The sequence below is a fragment of the Diadema antillarum genome, unplaced genomic scaffold (genome assembly GCF_040938485.1).
Source record: "Diadema antillarum isolate AM-2024a unplaced genomic scaffold, OU_Dant_1.0 seq00000323_RagTag, whole genome shotgun sequence".
Lineage (NCBI taxonomy): Eukaryota > Metazoa > Echinodermata > Echinoidea > Diadematoida > Diadematidae > Diadema > Diadema antillarum.
The window spans coordinates 126287-149308 of record NW_027271342.1 but is presented as its reverse complement, the minus strand read 5'-3'; the positions used below and the strand labels follow the sequence as shown (position 1 = coordinate 149308).

Below are 23022 nucleotides of genomic sequence, written 5' to 3'. Positions count from 1 at the left end.
TACTAATGGCGCTAACTAGCTTATCTCTTCTTGTTCCAGATAAAAAGATTCGTATATTCTTCAATATGAAGGCTTTGCATCCCCCCCCCCCCCCCCCCGGGGGACCCCCAAGCGAAGAATTGTGCTGATGTGTACAAATATATTTTCTACACTCCAGCAATAGCACCCGTCATGTTTGTGAAAATCTGACCACGCCTTTTTTACATGTAGATGAAAACGTGAAAGTTGGGCCCCACCTTGAACTCTCAGCCCATCCCCATCTTCCCCCCCCCCCCCGATGGGGACATTGGCACTCCAGGGGACCATCAGGTGGGAAGCAATGATAATACCTGCCAAGTTTGGTGAAAATTTGACCATGCGTTCTAAAGAAGAAGATGAAAATGTACAATTTCAGCCCCAATTGGCACCCGTCACAGGACCTCACGGGGAGCACCCCTGGATCCACCATGAACAAACTTGCAACTACAATTATCATTGTACTTGTTCATAACATTAACTTAGCTCTATCACTTCTGGTTCTAGAGAAGAAAATTTTTAGAGATTCCTTAATTTTGGCGGGTTTAGGCCCCCCTCGGAGACCCCCAAGGGAGGGGGCATGGTGCCCATCGAACAAATTGAGATTCTATTCCTCTAGAAGTGGTAACTACCACGTCACCTTCGGCTCAGGTGAGCTAAATATTCATCAAGAAATATGGAGGGTAGAGCGGACAGAACATGGTGGTGGTCTTTGACCCAATAAAAGGTAGAACATTGACAGGAGCAAAACCAAACTAATTATAGGTCAAGATATGACAGTGAAATACCTCTGTACGGAACTTGAACAAAATCCGATGAGAAATGTGGTCAGGAGAATGCAGACGAGGAAACACTCAAGATCAACCATTTTGTGTGTACAACCGAAGGTGCAACTACCAAAAGTTACAGACTTCTACATTTTTAGGTAATACACTTCCACATCAAATTTGAACAAAATCCGTCGAGAAACGCAGCCATGGGCTGCAAACAAGATACCAACAGAAATATTACTTTTGACCCTAAAATGTGGAAAACTGGAGGCAGCACGTGTGGCTGGTATAGCGTACACAAACATTCTCTCTAAAATAATTTTGTCTATAGAGAAGGAACAAGCAAGGACATTATCACCAAAAGTTAGATTTTTACATAATAAATTTGATTAAAATCCGCCTACAGCGTGACCAGTATCGTGCGCACAAATATGATGCTGCGGCGGCAACGTAACACGGCCCAATTGAAAGTATCCTCGAGTACACGTTCCCGGCATACAATAATGAAACTAGCAGGATGGCAAGGATATATACATATCAAATATACATATTATCTCCCTTTCTTCACAGACTTCTCAACATTTCCTGTCGATTATTGACAGCAACTCAAAGATAATGCAGTCAGTCATAAGATTTGTTCTTGTCTTGTAGCTCATTGCATAATAGTTACACACACAAGTCACTATAGCCGCTTATCACCTGCTTCCTTCCTCCACCCCACGACCACCCGTCTGCGGAACATGACCAAAGTGGTTTGCATTCTGGCTAGTATCTTCTTTTTCATGTAACTGTTCATCCGACGCGGTACACTGCCCGGTGTGCATGCGAAGTAGCCCGTGTTCGTGCATCTGCAACAAAAGCCGAAACTCGTCGTCCATGTTATGTGACTTGGTGAAGGGTTCATCGTTAAAGTAGTGGCAGGGTAGCTCCTTCAGTTTATCCCGACTAACGCTAACAGGAAACGGCCAGAAGCCGTACAGATGTACCTCTTGGCAAAGCTGCATTGCCACATGGGTAATGTAGAAACCTAAGAAAAAAGACACCAAAGAGACAGGCAATAAGTGGTGCACACATTATATACACAGGCAAAAGGAAACAGAAAACACCGAAGTAATACAGCTACTTAGACACAGAATGAGAGAGGGTAACAATATGGATGAGAAGGGGCAACATGTAACTAAATGAACTCTATGAAAATCAAGACCTATCGTCCACCGTATAATTGGCCTAGCTTTCCCTTCCAATCCACTTGGGAGCACAGACTAGTAGCCCACTTTATCACAACCTCGACATTCCGCGCGATATGTCGCCATCGCAAAAAGCTATCGCCGCGATGTTTCATTACTTTTTTCTTTTGAGTCTCCCGCATCTTTTGACACTAAATTTGCGACGCCCAGGCACGCGGTTCCAAAGTTACGCATAAATCTATTATGTACATGCATGTCAGACCGAAAAAAAGCTCAAAAACGTGAATTCTTGAACAATTTCAATGCAAATTGCGTTACAGTCCAATTTCATAAAAGCATTATTTTTTTGTTCGGTTTAATTGATCAAAATCAATTAATAACATATCTTCGTGCTTGTAACATTGTCGCGGACAAATTTCATTGAAAGAACGATGAAAAACAAAGAGTCGAAAAACAGAGCAATACATAAGAAATTTTAAAAAACAGTAAAAAAAAAATAGGTATTTTTGTTTTGATGGCACAACTTTTTTCAACTTACTTTTGCTAAGGACAATAGAAAGAATATGAACACACACAAAAAAAAATGTACTGGTTTGGAGATTTATTTAGTGATTTATAGCAAATAGTTGGATTTCACGAGGACACATTATGCTAATTAGCATAATTTAGCACAAATGATAATTTAAAAAAAATCAACTTTATATTTGTTTAGACCAGGCGTCCACTAGGGCGCGGACAAGACGCGGACAAGCCCCGGAATGCAAATTTGGTATTCCGCACTCCTTCGGGAACCTGTCCGCACGTTCCTGAACGTGTCCGCTCACTGTCCTAAACATGTCCGGGCGTTTCCGCACCTTCGGGAGAGAGAAAAATTTCCGCGTCCAAATTTTGATCGAGACCAAAATTTGGACGCGGAAATGAACTTCCTGACACCTTCGGCGACTTGTCCTGACGATGTCCTGAGGATGTCCCGCTTGTCCGGAACCCTTCCGCTCCTTCCGCATACGCTCCGGAAAGAATCCCGCGGTGTGGGGAAGCTTCCCGAATGAAAGCGGAAGACATCAGGAATGTTTTAGGACAGCGCGGAGCCGATGCGGATCTATATATGCAAGTGTCCGGAACCGATGCGGAAATTTTGTGATCTAGACACGAAAATGTCGACACTTTCCGCGAGCGTCATGCCAATGAAACGCAAAATGAGCAAGAAGGGAGGCGAGGCCCCCATGCAAATATCCCCATCACAGGCACACCTTTCGTCTAGTGATGAAGAACAGGTAAATCTAAGGAATTTCCGGTCCCAGAAGACAAAGAAGAAGGTAGTAGAGACTGTGCCAAAAGCAACCAGAAAGAAGTGAAATCAGCCCCCTAACTTCCTAGTAAGTTTGTTTTGATTTGATCTTTTCAGAAATCATTTTTCATCTGAGTGACTTTCCTGGTTCCTATTACTTACTATAGTACATTTTCCTTTATGTTGTTTTCGTATTTTATTTGCAAACAAACTAGGTTGTCCTATGTGACAGCCCAGCTGAAAAATCACAAAAGTAGGTGGAAGTACACTCAGAAAAAAAAGCATAGAATTTTTGGCTAAATGTTAATGTATTATATAAACATGAACAAGTTGTTATTCACACGTAAATGCTTTCTAATGATACAACATATTAGAACAAAAGACAAATTCATCACACTAAAAAGCATGAATTCAATTGCAAAGATATACCTGTGGTCTCATTACAATGTAATATCTTTGAAGCCCAAAATAACAATGAAAGCTAAAGATGATGGAGGAAAATGAAGAATTTTCTGTCACTTCAAAATTCAAGTGAAATGAGAGAAAAAGCAATAAATCATGAACTCGAAAAATTAAATTAAATTTGTCTTTCTTTTGTTTTGTTTTTTTGCTGAGTGTATATATTTAAGTACACATTAAGCATCACAAATCATTTCAGAAATATTCTTTACCTGAATGATTTTCGTAGTTGTTATTACCTTATAATTTTTTCTTCTCTTTTTGTTTTAATTGCAAATAAACTCGATTGTCCAATTTGACAGCCCAGCTGAACCCCCCCCCCAAAAAAAAAAAAAAGTAAATTAAAGTATAGGTTGAAAATATTTCCCCATTTTTACACTTCATTGACAATAGGTTAGTAAGCTCCAAGCATGAAAAAAAAAATTCTCGGACTTGAAAATGTTCAAAAGTGATCAAAATAAGAAAGGGTTAGAGATGCACAAGGGTAAAAATCAGAGAGAGAAAAACAAATTCAATGATTAGGATCATTTTGGCATGCTCTACAGAAGTGTCAGACAAAACATGTCTACTTCACGATGGATAAAGCACAGGTCTAAAAAAGGGAATAAAGAATATATATATATATATATATATATATATATATATATATATATATAAGTAACAAAACTGCAACAAATATCATGCTGTATTCTACAACAGTTTATTTCTTGTGAAGAAATAAACCGTTGGTGAATACACCATGAACTTTACAAAGTTCATGTTGTATTCACCAACGGTTTATTTCTTGTGAAGAAATAAATCGTTGGTGAATACAGCATGAACTTTGTTGCAGTTTTGTTACTTATCTTTTTATCTTTCCCACACGTGGACTACCTTATCAACATGATTATATATACATATATATATGTATATACATTTACATTTTTCATGTATATTATATATATATATATATATATATATATATATATGGTTCAAAAAGTTTGCGAATATCATCCATGTGACTGTAGGCAGAGAAAAAATTGTTCTCCCAGATGAGACAAATAAAAAAAAAAATGAGTTGTCAGCAGACATGCAGACAATCCTATTCTTCGACTTTTGGTGGTCACATTTATCAAATAATATTGACCAAATAATTAATATAATATCAGCCACTACTGCGGAAGCACAACAAGGAGCATCGATGACGGCTAGCAGTCAAATGAGGAAAAGTCAAAGTCAGCGCCAAATTTATACCTTTCCATTTTCCTGGTATTGTCCGCAGTTTGTCCGCATGCCTAACTTGTGTTGTCCGGAAGGCATCCTGATTGTCCGCGTTCATTCCTGGTGTAATCCTAGATGTTTCCGCGCTGCCCGGCTACGATTAGCATATTCCGAGGTATTTCGCGCTCTTCCGGAGTGATTCCTAGGAATGTCCGCAGTCAGTCCGCGGACAGTCCGCGGACAGTCCGCGGACAGTCCTAGGAATGTCCCAGGACAAGCCGATTCATAAAGTTATTCCGCGTCTGTCGCGGACAGGATGCCGAAATAACAAAATTTGCTTCCGCAACCCTTCCGGGGCTTGTCCGCGCCCAAGTGGACGTCCGCCCTTAGATTACGTCACAGGCAATGTGTGTGCCGATTTTCGCTGCGATCGCGCAGTCGACGGCTGAGATCTGGAGGAGGGCCTGGGAGCCTAGTTATACATATATAGGTTTAACCCTAAAAAGACTGGGGGCATTATGCCCCCCTCCCCTCCGGAAATTGTGCGATAACTTATTTTTGCGATAATGTATATTTAAAGTCTTACGCATCTTTTTATACCGAAGTTGCGTATTTGCTGTTCTGTTGGGGGGGGGGGGGGGATGTTGAATCATCCCCCTTCCCCCCCCCCCCCCAAGATTTCAGCCTTCGATTGCCCAATCGCCACGAAAATTGGCATATACGTTTTCTGTGGCATAATCTACCAGACTAAAAAAAAAAAAAAAAAATTGAAATTTTCATCTTTAACATTTTTATACTAATTCCAAATGCCAATATATGTGTGAAATCAAACATTTTTCTCTATTAATCAGAAAATAAACCTCCTAGAATCCTAATTTTTGGTGTGAATATTCGTTGTGATTTCTTAACAATGTGCTTGAAAAAAAGATCTGGTATTAAAATTAATTTCTTATGTATTTCATTATTTAATGGATTTCTTATGTGTTTCTCTGTTTTTTGTTTTGTTTTCTACCTTCTGTTTTTGTTATTTTTTCCGCAAAATTGATCACAGAACCTTTATCAAGTATAATTTTGCTAAAATGAATTGATTCCCCCCCCCCCGCCCCCGAAATGAAAATAATCATATCTTTTTCAATAAGGTGAGAAAACTCCACTTGCATTGACTTTGTGCACAAAATCACATTTTTTAGTCATTTTCGGTCTGACGAGCATGTGCGAAAGGTCGTGTAGCGTTGTCATTGGGTGCCAAATTTTCGCAAAAATGGTGTCATAGGATGTGCGAGACTTTAAACAATTTTGTGCGGCGGAATGGTTGTGGAAAATGTCGAGGCGGTTGATTCAATCCCCCCCCCTCCCCCCTGCTGTTTACATGAGTGACTTGGCGGAGTAATACCCGTATGAGGAGACAGTTTATCAACTACTAGTACCATGCACCCTACACTGCGTATTTATGGTAGCAATGTCTCGAGATACCATGGCAGCTTTGGTAACACATCTATCCTTCCCATTCTAGCCTTTCCTCCACCCCATCCAATTTCTTCTGCAGTACAAATTAACAATACATGTATCAGTTATGATCCCACAATGCACAGAATACACTCACATGGAGGTTAACCGAAAGTGAAAGTTCATTATCGTTACATTCTCTTTAAATGCATTCTATCAAGACATTAGTAGATATGCAATAGTTTCATCATTCACCATATTCCATGCAAGAAGAGAACAGAATGGGGGAGGGGGGCGTTAATCACTTAGAAATGTAAAACGCATGAAAGACACTTTCACTAACACTTACAGTAATATGTAATAATTATGTAGAATTATTACATTAACCCATTTCTAACTATTTGAGACCAAGTTGTTACGGGGGGGGGGGGGGGTCAAATTGACCCCCCCCCCCCACCTTCAGATCTCGGCCGCCGATCGCGTGATCGCCGCAAAATTTTGCCTGAAGATAGAGACGGATGTCAACTACAAGACTGCATGGTCATACAATAGAAAAATATTGGTTTTCTATTTTTAGTAAATTAATTATGCAAATTTATGCATGAAATCATGTTTTCACCTATAACTCCATTAAAAAGACTGAAGGATTGCTAAATTCTTGAGTCAGACTTTCTCAAGACACATCGAACAGTTTTCTTGTAAAAAAGTAGCACAATCAAAATCAATTTCTTTTGTTTTTTATGGTTTTGTTAATTTCTTATGTATTTCATTGTTTTTTCGACCTTTTGTTTTCTATTTTTTTGGCCAATATTTGTTGCAGGCACTTTTTCAAGCTTATCTACATTAGAATTGATTAATTTCAATGGTTAAAAGTTGAAATAATCTAATTTATATCAATTTAACAAAAAAATACAATTTGCATTGGATATGCACGCGATATCATGAATTTGAGCCGTTTTCGGGTTGACATGCATATGCAAAACATTATGTAACTTCAGAACGGTGTACCCGGACGTCGCAAATTTGGTCTCAAAATACGCGGGAGACTTCAATGAAAAAAGTCATGAAACGACGCGGCAAAATCTTTGCGCGTTTCGGAATCGTGGCGCGAAATGTCGACGGGGGGGGGGTCAATTTGACTCCCCCCCCCCCCCCCCGGGTTGGAATAGGGTTAATTGGATAAATGTAATGATTTACTGGAATGACATATGGCACTTATATTAAAAAATAAATACATTAGTAAAATTGGATTGACACGCAACACTTGGAAATGCATGTATGCCGGACAAATAACATAATGCTTTATTCGACTATCATTTGATCAGTTAGAAAATGTGACGAAGCATCCTGGACAAAATAACGAAATGAGTCATTGGTTATTGACACTTAAACACTCAAAATTATGTAATAAGTATCCACGAAAATATTAAATTAGTACAGTTGATTAACACTTCAGCAATCAGAAATGTAATACAGTGTATGTGTACTGCGTGGGGAAATGTACGGTGATTAATCAATTTTTCGTGATTGATGTCAGCCTCACAAATCTGTTGTAAATATATCTAAATTGTTATTTGTTCATTGTATGTAAGTGTGTCATTACCTGCCATGTGTCCAGAATAGGACCATGGACCAGGTATATATGTCAACATATCCTTTGTCTTTACTTATCAAAAAGGGCATGATTACAAAAATGCGTAAAACAAAAGAAAGATAAATAGATCTAACGAATATTATCATGGCAACTTAAAAAATCTCTCCTCGGTGAATATAAGCAGAATCTCGATTTTTCCATGACACCACAAAAAAAAAAATCATTTTTCATGAAATTTACACATTCCATCAACTTGATACTGACATATGGTAAGGATAGCAATCCCCCCTGCTTTCTGAAAGCAATTAATCAAGTGCTCTTTCATTATGCTAGAAAAGTGAATTTTGTGGAAATCCCTTCATATTTTCTTTATATTGTTGTCCACACATGACATCATAACCTCTCGTAGTCTCCTCATCCAGCGGTTCCAACACCAAAACTTTAAATATTCATAACTTGTGTATCGATTTTCCGATTTTCCTCAAACTTTCACTGATGTGTTCTACTAATGTTGCTGCTTTCACTCAAGCCACATTTCTCTTTGGGTTTGGGTTTCCTTTAATATAGGCCCATCCGCGCATGTCATCGCCCACCATTTTAGGGTTCAAACTTCACATTCTCACAGGCTGGGAAATTGTGTTAGTCATTAGTAGGCAGAGTATGCCGATGTTACGTTACCTGATGAAATCAGTTTGGTGTGATTTCTTGCCATCCAAAACTTCCAAATTTTCACGAAGTGATTAGGATTCGCAAGCACGATCTTGGGCCTCGAAATATTGAAGTTGTTGTAGGCTTTAATGCAGATTTCGTTCATGTGGCTTGCGCTGAAGCATGGAAGCCACAAGTAACCGGAAAACTCTGAGACGTTCCTCAGGAATTGGTGAATATCTTCGTCACTTTTCAGTTCACTGAATCTGGTGAGAAAGGTAAGAAAATAACATGACTTTTACTTCATCATCGTGTTCTTGTTTGATGAGTTAGCACCTCAAACTGTTTTTCACAAGAAATTCATCGTTGCTGAGTTATCAAAATATAAGAATTTTCAAAAGACACATCTATACAAATTCATGTCAAACAAGGAAATGCAGCAAAAACTTAAAGGCATAATCTACCATTTGCAAATGAAACAAAAACCCAGCATTAGCGCTTTAGAATAGTTCTAAAATGTGAGTTAGGGATAGAAACAACCACTGTAAAAATTTGAATCCATATCATTGATGTTAGGTATTATTAAATACACAAAATGTGAACAATAGTTATGATAAAATGTTTCCACACTAAAACCGTCTACAGTTATGGTTTATTAAGAAAAATGCTGATACCTCCTTATATTTTAGGCTTTACTGCGAAAACTTTACATGGTGGGATGTTTTGTGACACAATAAACCTACACATATGCATCAAATGTGGTATCTTATTTTTTTTTTTCAAATCACTGCTCCCAAAGGTAAACTGAGATACACTCTTAACCCTATTCTAACTGGGGGGGGGGGGGTCAAATTGACCCCCCCCCCCTCGACGTTTCGCGCCACGATTCCGCAACGCGCAAAGATTTTGCCGCGTCGTTTTCACGACTTTTTTCATTGAAGTCTCCCGCAAATTTTGAGACCAAATTTGCGACGTCCGGGTACACCGTTCTGAAGTTACGTAATGTTTTGCATATGCATATCAACCCAAAAACAGCTCAAACTCATGATATCGTCTGCAAATCCAATGCAACTTGTGTTCTTAGGTTAAATTGATATGAATTAGATTATTTCAACTTTTAACCATTGAAATTAATCAATTCTAGTATAGATAAGCCTGAAAAAGTGCCTGCAACAAATTTTGGCAAAAAAACAATAGAAAACAAAAGGTCGCAAAAACAATAAAATACATAAGAAATTAACAAAACAATAAAAAACAAAAGAAATTGATGTTGATTGCGCTTTTTTTACATGAAAATTGTTTGATATGTCTTGAGGAATTCTGACACAAACATTTAGCAAACCTTCAGTCTTTTTGATGGAGTTATAGGTGAAAATATAATTTCATGCACAAATTTGCATAATTAATTTGTTGAAAATAGAAAGGAAATATTTTTCTATTGTATGACCATGTAATCTTGTAGTTGACATCCAGCTGTATCTTTAGGCAAAATTTCGCGGCTATCGCGCGATCGGTGGCCGAGATCTGAAGGGGGGGGTCAAATTGACCCCCCCCCCCCGTAAAAACTTGGTCTCAAATAGCCCAGTTAGAATAGGGTTAGTAAATAAACATCCGAGTCAGAACTGACCCGGAACTGGGTCCGTTGGGGTCATACACCGTTCCGGGTCAGAAATGACAAGGAATGGGGTCACATATGACCCATTCAGAGTCATGAATTGGGTCAGGGTGACCCAATTCGGGGTCTTCATAACCAAATTCCAAGTCATTTTTGACCCGGAACGGTGTATGACCCCAACGGACCAGTTCCGGGTCAGTTCTGACTCGGATGTTTTAAGAGTGTATGACATCATCATCTCCTCCTATTTGAATGTAAGTTATTACTGACTGCTTAAAACATGGAAATTTACAAACTTCATACCAGTTTTCTGGTATGTCGTGTGATATTGATGAACCTTCGCTCATTCTGTTTGATTTTTCTCTGTTCATAAAATTCAACTTGAATGCGATGTGGAATTGCACTGTAAGTTCAAAGCAAGTCTAAATATATTAAGCTTTCATTCAATGAGCAGACAAACAGCTAGAGACTGACATTGGCAACATACAAAGAGGTGACAGCTCGGGGTCTCTGGTGATTTCAGACCGAATATTCCTTATTGCCATCACTGGCTATCGGGCGAAAGCTCTGTCAATAAGTAGTCTAGTGAATATGAGCCCTGTCTAGCAATCAGAAGGTCGAAGGTTCGAATCCTATCAGAATACTAATATATCGCCCATGGATATTTACCATGGCTATAGCTCCAATACTAAATAATCGATGTTTATTTGCGCCGATGTATAGGGCAATTAATCAAACAGGTGCAATACAAAACGACTCGACACAACAATCATTAATTGAAATATAAAAAAAAAATCCTTTCTGCACGCGCCCCTACATTCTGCATTAGAATTCAGCAAACATATTCGTGGACCTGGCACAGTTACAACGTGTCCTGTCTCAAATCCCAACTGTTTGCAGTTTAACTGTAAGCGTAATAAAAAGAAGTATAGGTTGTGTAATTACAATAACAAAAACAGATTACGGTGAAATAGAAAAGGTCCTCGCATCACACAGTATCAAATTGGCAACAACACTGCGTTTCCTGAAGTACCATAACTATTATGGTCAGTGTTACTTTTTGGAGCTGGAAGCTGGACAATCAGTAAGACCATGCAAGATCATCTTCAAGCTGCTGAGAGGTGGCTCATAAGAAAAATCATTACGTATCTTAGATAGAATAACAAATGAACAAATTCTGAGCAGAGCTGGGTGGGACTAGCGCACTGAAAAGAGGCATTTGTTTTCTTGAACATGTTTTGATAAGAGCAGCTTGAAGATTTAGCCCTTACAGGGAAGATAAAGGGTCAAAGATCACGTGAACGGTAACGCCTAACACACTTTAATTAGGATGATTGCAGAGCCACTGGCGTTACCCCTCTTGAGTTCATCAGACGCTGTAAGAATAGAGGGCAATACATGATTGCTACCAACGTCAGGATCTGATATGGCACCCGGACTGCTTGAAGTTGTGTAATTTCTGTGTACTTACATAGTGTATTTTTTCATTTTTATGTAAAAAAAAAAATATTTAGCAGTTAAATTGTGAAACCCGTAGAGAGCATTATACGTCCTATAGCACTTTATATATTTATAGCACAAATTATTGTTGTCATAAATCAGACTAATATACATCGTTCTTGGGATAATTAGGGATTTAACGTGGCGTAATATACGCCTAGCGCTATTTATATAACTTCTCACAGGCAAACGACTACTTCAATAGGAACATACCTTTTATAGAATATACTCGGATTCATTGTTGTTAAGTTGCTCTTCAGGCCGGCGTCTCTCCCAAACGGTTTCAGCGGCGCTATATTACACCTGTGAATGCATGGAATGAATGAATGAATTGCGTGGCATCAGTACCAGGATCAGTACTGCTGGTTGCATTCATGAACACTTCAAAGTATACGTTGGTAACTCACCATCATGCAGTAGCTGCAGACGCACAACTTTGACCACTCTTGCATCTTCCGTTTCAGTTTTTCAAGCAACCTACAGTTTATTTTCCTTGTCACCACTTTCAGCAATGTACAGAATATTCAAGAATTTACCCAGTTGTGAAAGTTAATTGGGATCCAAACGAGGCAACAAAGTAAACAAAGAATATGTGAAATATAAGGCGCAAACCGAACAGATGATAACCATGATATCATGACAACAAAAGCGTTTCTTTAATTAACTGATGTGTGTATGACATATATGAATTTGCACCGATATGTCAATATCCTTTTTCATTTTCATACGTAAAACGTAAAGCAATCTTTTGTTGCCTGAAATCTTGATTGACGATATCAAGTCAATCCTATCAAGGTGCTTCTGTCGAACGAGCCTTTAAACAACGTACTACATTCTATACCGGTCATAACTTTTTATTTACCTGCTATTTACCTCAATTATTAATCAATTTACAACTTACACACAAAACAATATCTTTTTGAGTTACTGTTTGAAGACGTATCCGTCACATCTCGATACCAAGCATGCAACTATGGTATTCAATACAAGAGGGCTTTAATGCAGCTGTTTCTCCAAACGTGCAATTCCGACGGTTTCTGGGTAATGCCATTCAACTGAATACGGTCGTCCTCGTCATATTCAACCCATGCTGTTGTACTGAAATCAAAGTGACTTCTCAGAATCGTCTTAACTCTTTGCATTGTTTTGTGTGTCTATCACTATGGGATGAGAAACGTGTTATCATTTTTACAAACGGAGATTCATGGCGTCATAATGAATGAGTGTTGATCGTCTTACACACCTGAAGACAAAATCGGATTTGTCTATATCCTCGCCGCAGTCACTGTTCAAAAGAACGCCACTATTTCCGACAACACTACATCTCCTGTAGAGTTTATTCCTAAATGGAGATGTCTGTACATGTTTGGGTAAAAACAAATAAGATAATCATATAAGTCATTCATGTCATAAAATGTGCTCATTTAAGCGCCATGAGCACTGAAAAGTGGACCTGTGCGCTATACAAGTAGCCACTATTATTATTATTATTATTATTATTATTATTATTATTATGTTACTTTAACAGAGTATAAAAACTGAGAGCACTGCGATTCTATGCAAAATGTACACGTACGTGTATACACACTTGGTGATTCTATCCTACTATGAAGAGTGTTCGATATCCTCAAAGGAAGGGCTTTAGACAGAAGTATTGGAACAAGTTCGGTGGCAGTCAACCGCGTGAACTTGTTCCAATTCTTCTGTTTACGTATATATATATATATATATATACATATATATACATATATAATTATAAAGACGATGAAGACAAACAAGTTGACATAATGCATTAGAATCCAACTTCATTTATTTGTAAACCAAATTTTCGACCCTTGCACGGATCTTCCTCAGGGTAACAGTGATATTTGTATTTTAAATACAAACCAGAGGTTTAACATCTGATAACACACCTTTCACACGTATATGTATGTATGTATGTATATATATATATATATATATATATATATATATATTTGTATGTATATGTAATAATTCAAGAACTAGCTCATGTACATTACTAGTTCTGGAGGGGAAAATCAAGTTAGCATCAATTACGTCATCTATGAACATAATCGTGACCTTCAAGACGCTTTGGAAAAAAAAAAACCCACAAAAACATAACTTTCCTCTGTATCTGGTATCAACTTTCTAGAAATGTTATTAGCCTGTTTTCAACACTATGTTTTCTTGTTGCTGTCATCAACAGTTAATCGATTATTTGCAACGATAGCATGCATAGGATTTCTATTACCATTATCATTACCATCACTGCTATCACCATCATGGAAATCAGTGGTGTTATAGAAAAGTATTACAAGGAGAATAATTTGATACAACTTTTGAAACAATAATGAATCATCACGATAATTTCGTGGAAATTTGCAGGTACATCAATGGGCTTCAAATTCGACGTACTGTGACTAGAAACTAAGAAAGAAAACATATCACAAGAAGCCGCAATAATTTCGTAAAGAATAACACATAATAATTGTGCTAAATGTTGGCGGGTCTCTTAAAGGGCTTCAAATGCCACGTATATGACTTATTAAGTTAAAGTTTAACATATCCAATAAGAACCTCAGGCATCAAGATTTTTTTCCCATGGCACAACATTATCATGAAATGATTATAGTTAACATAGGGGTACATAATTATCTACTTCAATTTTGAAATATATAAAATTAGGTAGTGAAATTCGTTCGGACGAGTTTGGCCTTGAAGACTAGCGGAAATCTGACAACTGAAATGTATGCAGTTAGTGAGCTGCAAGTTGTTCTTCCCTTTTGTGGGCAAGAAAAACACAACAGTAAAGTATACACACTAGAAGTCTGTCGGTTACCCGACAGGGCCTACTCACCGCAGGCAGTTTCTCGAAGAGATTTTCGTACATGTGAAAATGATAGTAGCTGTCATCTTTCTTCAAAGCTTTGGAAAAAATATAGTAGTCCAGGGTCGCATTTACGTCACTGTTCTCCTTGGAGACCACGAGATCAGCCACATCAATCTTAGAATGATTATGTAATTCATATCTGAGAAAGGAAAATCAATACTTGAAAATTAGTGCTTTAAAGAGCTTCTTTAATACGCTGCATTGTGACATAAATTGTTATCCTCACACTCATAAATTTGATACAATTTCGATATAATACTCCTGGATCAGTAGAAGATGATCTTTAAAATGCACACCATTGGGGCATTTAGCTCTCTCTGTTCCTCACTGAAATTGCCTTATAATCACAAACACATCCTACAAGATATCGATACTACCAATCCTATTTAACCTCTGAAGGTGGTGCGTCTGTTTCTACTGCTATTATTCTATTCTGCTATCATTGCTTATACAAGTACTGTTACTATTTCCACATAAAAATGTGCCATTGGGTCTACTATCTTGCTCTTTCACAAATATCATTTAATTTGCTCTGTTGTACATGACGAGCAGCAAGTGACACGACGGAAAACGACAGTTCAAAATACTTAATTTTGCCACCCACCTCATTCTCCGGAGATTTTTCTTGTTCATAGTCCAGTCTGCAGACAGAACTTTCTGGTAAAGGAAGACCTTTTCCGCTTCCGCTCTTTTGAAGTGCCACAACTTCTTAGTAAAAAGATGAACTCTGTCAAAAACAGAACATAATGAACATGACAGAAGTAGGGGAATGAGATCTAAATTGACTGAATTTAAATTGCGTATGAATTATTTTTGTTTCTGCTATTTTGAAAAGCGGTTAATAGAGTAAACAAGAGTATTGCAAGTTCACCTTCCAAGCATTCTTGCAGACTCTTACCTGAGAACATTGAAAACTTGGGGCGGGAGGGGAGGGGGCAGCTCTGAGAACTGGGGGCATGGTGTTCATTTGCATATTCCATCACACTGGTAAAAATACCTGCCAAGTACACTGTACTTAGAAAGATGGACTATGCAGTTTGAAAAAAAAAAAGACTTAAAGCCCTATCACTTCTGATTCTAGAGAAGAAGATTATTTAAAATTCCTTAATTTAGGAGGTTTGGGCCCCCTAGAAATGCTACTTGCGAAGTTTGGCGAAAATCTATTATGCTGTTTTCAAGAAGAAGACGAAAATGTACAATATAGGCCGGCATTTGGATTCTCCCCCCCCCCCCCCCCCCGACTCCGGGGGGGGGGGGGGCACCCCTGGATCTCCAATGAACAAACTTGGAACTACAGTCCTCAGTGTACTCACTCATGGTATTAACTTCGCTTTATCACTTCTGGTTATAGAGAAAGTTTATAAATATTCCTTAATTTCGGGGGGTGGGGGGGTGTTGGGGCCCTATGGACCCGTCAATTGGAGCATGGTGCCCAGTTGAAGGAACTGAGATTCTAACCCCCTAGGCATGCTATCTGCCAAGTTTGGTGAAAATTCATCAAGGGTTTTCAAGAAGAATATGAACATGTACAATTAAAGTCCCCATTTTGACCCATCTTCCCCCCCCCCCCGGTTCCCAAGGGGGCACCCCTGATTCCGCCATGAACGAACTTCAAGCAACAGTCATCAATGTACTGGCTCATTGTATTAACTTAGCTCAATCACTTCTGATTCTAGAGAAAATCTTTAAAGATTCCTTAATGGGTGGGGGTTGCATCCCCCCCCCCCCCTTCCTGGGAGCCCCCTAAGTGGGGCAGGATGCCCATTTGAATTAATTGAGATCCTATCTCCCTAGGGATGCTAACTGCCAAGTTTGGTGCAAATGCAATGTGGGGTTTTGAAGAAGATGAAAATGTATAATTTAGGCCCCCATTAGGACCCCTGCCACCCCCTCCCCTGAGTCCTAAGGGGCACCCCTGATTTCGCCATGAAGAAACTCGAAACTACTGTCATTAATGTACTAACTCATAGTATTAACTTAGCTCTATCACTTCTGGTTCTAGAGAAGAAGATTTTTAAAGATAACACTTTGGGGGTTGGGCCCCTGGGACCCCCAGGAGGGGCAGGGTGAACATTTGAACAAATTGAGATCCTATCCCCCTTGGGATGCTACCTACCAAGTTTGGTAAAAATGTAAAAAGTTTACACACGACGCACGACGCACGATGGACGCCGGACGTAGAACGATCGCAAAAGCTCACTTGAGCCTTCGGCTCAGGTGAGCCGATGACAAATTATGGTGACAAATTATGGATTCTATACTGGTACATTCTACTTTTTTCAATAGAATCATTGTCGAACCAAACGAAACAAAAAACACAAAAAAATAACTTACTCATCAGACGAAGAGTTTTCTTTAACATTAAACTTCTTTACATCATATTGCTGCATCAGTTTCTTCCGTACTGTCTCTCTCTTTGCCATTTCTCGTTTCCTGGAAGCACAGAAAAAGGAAAATGGACACAATCATTAAATATTAATCGACATGAAAACGGGAGATATCACGATATAGTTGTTTGAAGTTTACCCTGAAAAGTATGACAATAAGGAAATGGAAGATGTCATGCTACTTTTCAGAGAGTGAATGGGTTTCATGAACCTAAAATTACTGTCATCATGATGAAAACATACATGAGAAGTATGCAAGAAGACGTGTACACTCATTCCCCTTCTCCAGTAAAGTCTCATCAGGTTCGTGCCTATGTGGCACAGAAACTGGCTCTTTCAACAGACTAGCCACATGTACGTACATACGGTGCTATCGCAAACCTCTCTTCCTTAAAGTTGAAATAAAATAAACCATGGCAATGTAATATTAGCACAAAGCGCTTCAAATGTCCCGTGACTAAGGAGAAAGAAAAACATAAAAATTGAATAATTCAATAAAACATTACAATAATTACAATGATTATGTGAAAATTGACGGGCACGAAAAGGGGCTTCAAATATAATAATAATAATAATAATAATAATAATAATAATAATAATAATAATAATAACAATAATAATACAGGGTACTTATAATGCGCCAATTCCACATAACTAATGTGCTCAAGGCGCAGTAAAATAAGAGAGGATTACACAAACATGCACATGAAAATGAATGCCATAATAATGATGATGGGAAAAAAATCGTAACATACAATTCTACTGGAAAACGGTTACGAACAAATATCTAAAAATGTGACAAACTTCAAACATTCAATATTGGATTGAAGGACAAACATGATTTTCTATGACGGCACATGTTTATGAAATTATCATATATAAAGCACACGGGTAAACATCTAGATTACTATTGCATATTCAAATAAGATTTGGCCGTAAATTAGAGTGAGTTTGGCCATGAAGACTAGCGGCAATCTTGCAACCCTGGTCAGTGTTGGTCGCGCTAGTTAGCTGAAATACGTGCTGTTAAATCAAGCACTGAGCCACCAGTGATTCTCCCTATTCCGGATGAGAAAACACGTGAAAACAAAGTGAACACATTTTTTTTTTTTTTTTTTTTTTTTTTTTTGGTGGCCCGATATTTATTTCTGGCGGCCCCGGGCCATCGGGTCACGGCTAATGTCAAGCCTTGTTCACATCATCGTCAGCCAAAAGAGGTTAGTGGATTGAATTGTCTAAGCTACATGAAAAAAAAACAAGAGACCCGCGGGTCTAGCGCTCACCTGAGTATCGCAAGTTCACCTTTCACGCAATCACTAATCTAAATTATTCACAGCTCTACCAAAATTTGACCAGGCATTCTCAAGTAGAAGATGAAAATGTACAATAAAGGCCCAATTTTTTTAAGATTCCTTAATTTGGGGGGATTGGGGCCCCCTGGGGCCCTCTGGGTGGGGCATGGTGCCCATTTTGATAAATTGAGATCCTGACCCCCTAGGGATGCTACCTGCCAAGTTTGACAAAAATCCATCATGAGGTTTTCAGGAAGAAGATGAAAATGTACAATGCAGGCCCCCATTTGGACCCTTCCAACCACCCCCCCCCCCCCCGCCCCCAAGAGGGGCACCCCTGGATCTCCTATGAACAAACTTGAAACTACAGCCATTAATGTACTCACTCATAGTATTATCTCAGCTCTTTAACTTCTGATTCTAGAGAAGATTTATAAAGATTCCTTCATTTGGGGGGTTTGGGACCCCTGGGGGCCCCCTGGGTGGGGCATGGTGCCCATTTTAACAAATTGAGATCTTAACCCCCTAGGGATGCTACCTGCTAAGTTTGGTGAAAATGGGTCATGGGGTTCTCAAGAAGAAGGCAAAAATGTACAATTTATTCCCCATTAGGACCCCTCCTCACCCCCTCCCCTGGGTCCCAAGGGGGGCACCCCTGATTCTGCCGTGAACAAACTTGAAACTACAGTCATCAATGTACTAACTCATAGTATTAACTTAGCTCTAACACTTCTGGTTCTAGAGAAGAAGATTTTTGCGGATTCCTTAATTTTGGGGGGTTTGGGCCCCCTGGGGGCCCCTTGGGGGCCCCCTGGGTGGGGCATGGTGCCCATTTTAACAAATTGAGTTCCTAACCCCCTAGGGATGCTACCTGCTAAGTTTGGTGAAAATGGGTCATGGGGTTCTCAAGAAGAAGATGAAAATGTACAATTTAGGCCCCATTAGAACCCTTCCCCACCCCCCTCCCCTGGGTCCCAAGGGGGGCACCCCTGATTCTGCCATGAACAAACTTGAAACTACAGTCATCAATGTACTAACTCATAATATTAACTTAGCTCTATCACTTCTGGTTCTAGAGAAGAAGATTTTTACAGATTCCTTAATTTTGGGGGGTTTGGGCCCCCCTGGGGGCCCCCTGGGTGGGGCATGGTGCCCATTTTAACAAATTGAGTTCCTAACCCCCTAGGGATGCTACCTGCCAAGTTTGATGAAAATCGGTCTTGGGGTTTTCAAGAAGAAGATGAAAATGTAAAAAGTTTACGCACGACGCACGACGCACGACGCACGACGCACGACGGACGACGGACGACGCACGACGCACGACGGACGCCGGACGAAGGGCGATCGCAATAGCTCACTTGAGCCTTTGGCTCAGGTGAGCTAAAAATGCGATGTGACTTAATGAAATGCAAATTTGCCGGTTAGCCACGGTATCATTGTCAACAGTTTTCTGCTTCATATTACACGAGAAAAGGAACTAAAAATTAGCTGTTTCCAATAATCATGAACCATTTGTACAATGAAACAATAATTATGCACTTGATCCTGATACACAGTATACATACACAATTATACAGCATTTTTATTTTTATATACTATACAGCATCTACTACCAGGGAATGCATTATTTCACGGAAAGGGGAAAAACAATGAGACTCCAGAAACAGAGCGAATAATACTTGAAAACTTTCAACTTTGATTATCCGTGAACACATATGATTGTGTACTTGCGTGTGAGTGTCATAATTTTAGCATGATTTTACATTGTTAAATCATCATAGCTGCGTGATGATGTCTGTAGGGATCTCTTCCATGAACCCTCTTAACCTCATTTATTTGTCGACAACGCCCTACGAATCGGTTCATGTTAATAATGTTCGGGGTAAAATATCATATACTTCGTACCGTTAAAAAAAGAGAAAACATCCTTCCATAGTGTGTTGCTGCTGGTCGTAACAGACTTACTGGCCATGCATACTTTCCTATACTCGTAATGTGGGATCATGGGGGTGAAAGCTAACACACTGCTTAGGCTTTTTCCTCGCTGTCTGATGTAAAGGTAGACCCAAGTCCTACATGTTTCCGCACCTTTTTGCGTTCAAGTTTCCCTCACATTTTCTTCTCGTTGTTCTACCAATGTGGCATCACAAACTGTTTTACAGTTTCCGCATTTAGAGCGCAGCACATGGGATTAAATTTCAGGTACAAATTGAGCAAAGAAAACGGGATTCCAGTGGGATTCGAACCCGAGACTTCCGGATGCTAGACCGGTGCTCTACCGACTGAGCTATAGAAAGCACTTGTTCACAGTGTTCGTCCCAGAAACCCTAAATTCTCAATGCTCGAATGGTCAGAAGCTATAGCAGTGTGTTTGTGTGTGACACACACGTACACACTTCAACCTGGCATAAACCCGAAGGATAATTCAACTTGGGGATAAATGCGAGGGATCACCGAAGTGATGCAGCTTTTTGAGTATGTAACAAACAAAAACAGAAAAACTGACTAGAATGAATATAATTCATTAGTGGAAAATTGAGCAAAGAATTGGATTCCACTCATAAATTATATTCATTCTGGTCAGTTTTTCTGTTTGCGTTTGTTAAAATATTTTCTAGTCAATTCTCAGTCAAGGCAAATATGAAACGACATTTATTATCGTTGTATAATGTAGGGTGATTGCCGAGTCTCTTTGTTATCCCATGACAGTTAACTAAGTTTGACAGTCTCCTGCTTTTCTATATTGGATTGTCTTTATTTTCTGATGTGTTATATCATGTTGATTCGAAATTTATACATAAATTAGTCCTGGATTGATATCTGAAACCTTTTGAAGGATCCCATGTCTAATAAAACACAGTGTGCGGACACAGTTATAATTGCCAAGATACACTTTATTCTTTCCACCACAATGTTATATTACATGACTCGTGTCCATACATAATATGTAAACATTATATATATCACTTTTTATAATATAATTAATTTACACCGATTTTCTTTTAGCATCAACAATAATATAACAACCAAACTGCACATTTGCACTTGCACCCTAACTCACCTTTGCACTGATGCATTTTGTAGCTACCCTACTCGGTTACACAATTTAATGTATTAAAGGACAAGTCCACCTGCATATACATGTGGATAGAGTGAAGGCAACAATATCATTAGTAGAACATATCAGTGAAAGTTTGGGGAAAATTGAACAATCCGTTCAAAAGTTATGAATTTTTGAAGTACCTGCGCAGTCACTGCTGGATGAGAAGACTACCACAGTGTATGATGTCACATGCGTACAACGATATAAGGAAATAAAAAGAGAATTTCACAAAACTTTACTTTTCTGAATAAAGTGCACATTTTTTTAACTTGCTACTGACGTAATATTATTACCCCTGCTTTCTGAAAGAAGAGAAGTCAAGGGTTCTTTTTTATGCGAGAAAAGTGAAAATATGTTGAATTTTCTTTATACTTTCTTTATATCGTTGTACACATGTGACATCACAAGCTATAGTAGTCTTCTCCTTCAGCCGTGACTGAACAGCAACTTCAAAAATTCATAACTTTTGACTTTTTACTGATGTGCTTCACTAATATTGCTACATTCACAAAACCCACATGTCTATGAAGGTAAACTTATCCTTTAAATGATAATATTATGTAAAGAAGTACAAGCCATATGTTTTCCCAGAGGCCGCCATAAACTCAAGCTTCAGCTTACGATGACAGTCTCCTGCATTTTGTATAATTCGACAGAATAATCAATGGTTTTCCACTTGTTTTGTATGATTATAATTCATCTATACAATATTTCATAATTGGTACATTAATTATGACTATATTTATTCATTCTGTGTTGGATATATTGTGATTAGTATTGGAAAATTGTTTATGTTTCATATACTTTGTGAAGAATACAGAAATGAATCATATCAAATCAAATTATCATTTTTGTTATCATTCCGTGCGTGCGTCGATGGCGATATGCAGTGCAAATGTTCGGAAAAATGCATATTTTAAATCCGTTGTCGCTCATTAGAATGGACGATAACCCTCACATTTTTTTTCTTCACATATTCTGAAAGCTGGTGAATGGTAGATGTCAGCGAATGGGTCTATAAATCTTGCAAAATGATGGAAAGTTTGCGAAATCCTACATGAAGTGAAAAATATGAAGTTTCATTATGACGTCATCAGATTTACATTTCAAAATTTTTCGAGCGTATTTCACTAATCCTTGACCAATTTCTACCGAAATTTTAGTATTGTGTAGCTCATTAAATTCTCTATCGATATATCTATCTACCTACCTAATTATAAAATTTGATGACGTCACCGTCGTGAAAAACTCGATTGAAGTTACCCTTGTAAAATTTGACCATTTTACATGTTATCTCTATGGCAGTCTTTTTTTTTTTTTTTGGCGAAATTGACATGACTTTATTAATTAAGCATTTGCTCAATCTCCCAGATTTCGATGAGTTGTAGCTCACAATTTTGGCTTTTGTAATAACTGTTTCATTATTTCATTGAATGTCTGAATTACGTATAAAATTCGTTGGAATCGAAAGTTAGGCTTCGATTTACGGAGATTTTGTGCAATCCAAATAGTGTATAGGCAAAAACTGTTGCCTGTCTTCAGCAAGATGTATATATATTTTTTGCACGGAGTCAGTTTGGAATATTTGGGAGCGTATGTTCACCAAATTTCAAAAGTCTCCAACC

At 38.6% G+C, this 23022-nt stretch overlaps 1 protein-coding gene across 1 annotated transcript in view; it reads right to left on the bottom strand.

Annotated features, from left to right (window-relative positions):
- Nucleotides 1-315: 315 nt before the first annotated feature.
- Nucleotides 316-23022, bottom strand: part of LOC139730625 (alpha-N-acetylneuraminate alpha-2,8-sialyltransferase ST8SIA3-like) — a 58416-nt gene continuing 35709 nt past the window's right edge. The window contains exons 3-9 of the mRNA XM_071641482.1: nt 16950-17048; nt 15220-15342; nt 14583-14754; nt 12966-13078; nt 11936-12025; nt 8638-8873; nt 316-1812 (exon numbers count right to left, since the gene is read on the bottom strand). Of these exons, the coding sequence (XP_071497583.1) occupies nt 1481-1812; nt 8638-8873; nt 11936-12025; nt 12966-13078; nt 14583-14754; nt 15220-15342; nt 16950-17048 (1165 nt within the window). The 3' untranslated portion in view covers nt 316-1480. The remainder of the gene's footprint in view (nt 1813-8637; nt 8874-11935; nt 12026-12965; nt 13079-14582; nt 14755-15219; nt 15343-16949; nt 17049-23022) is intronic.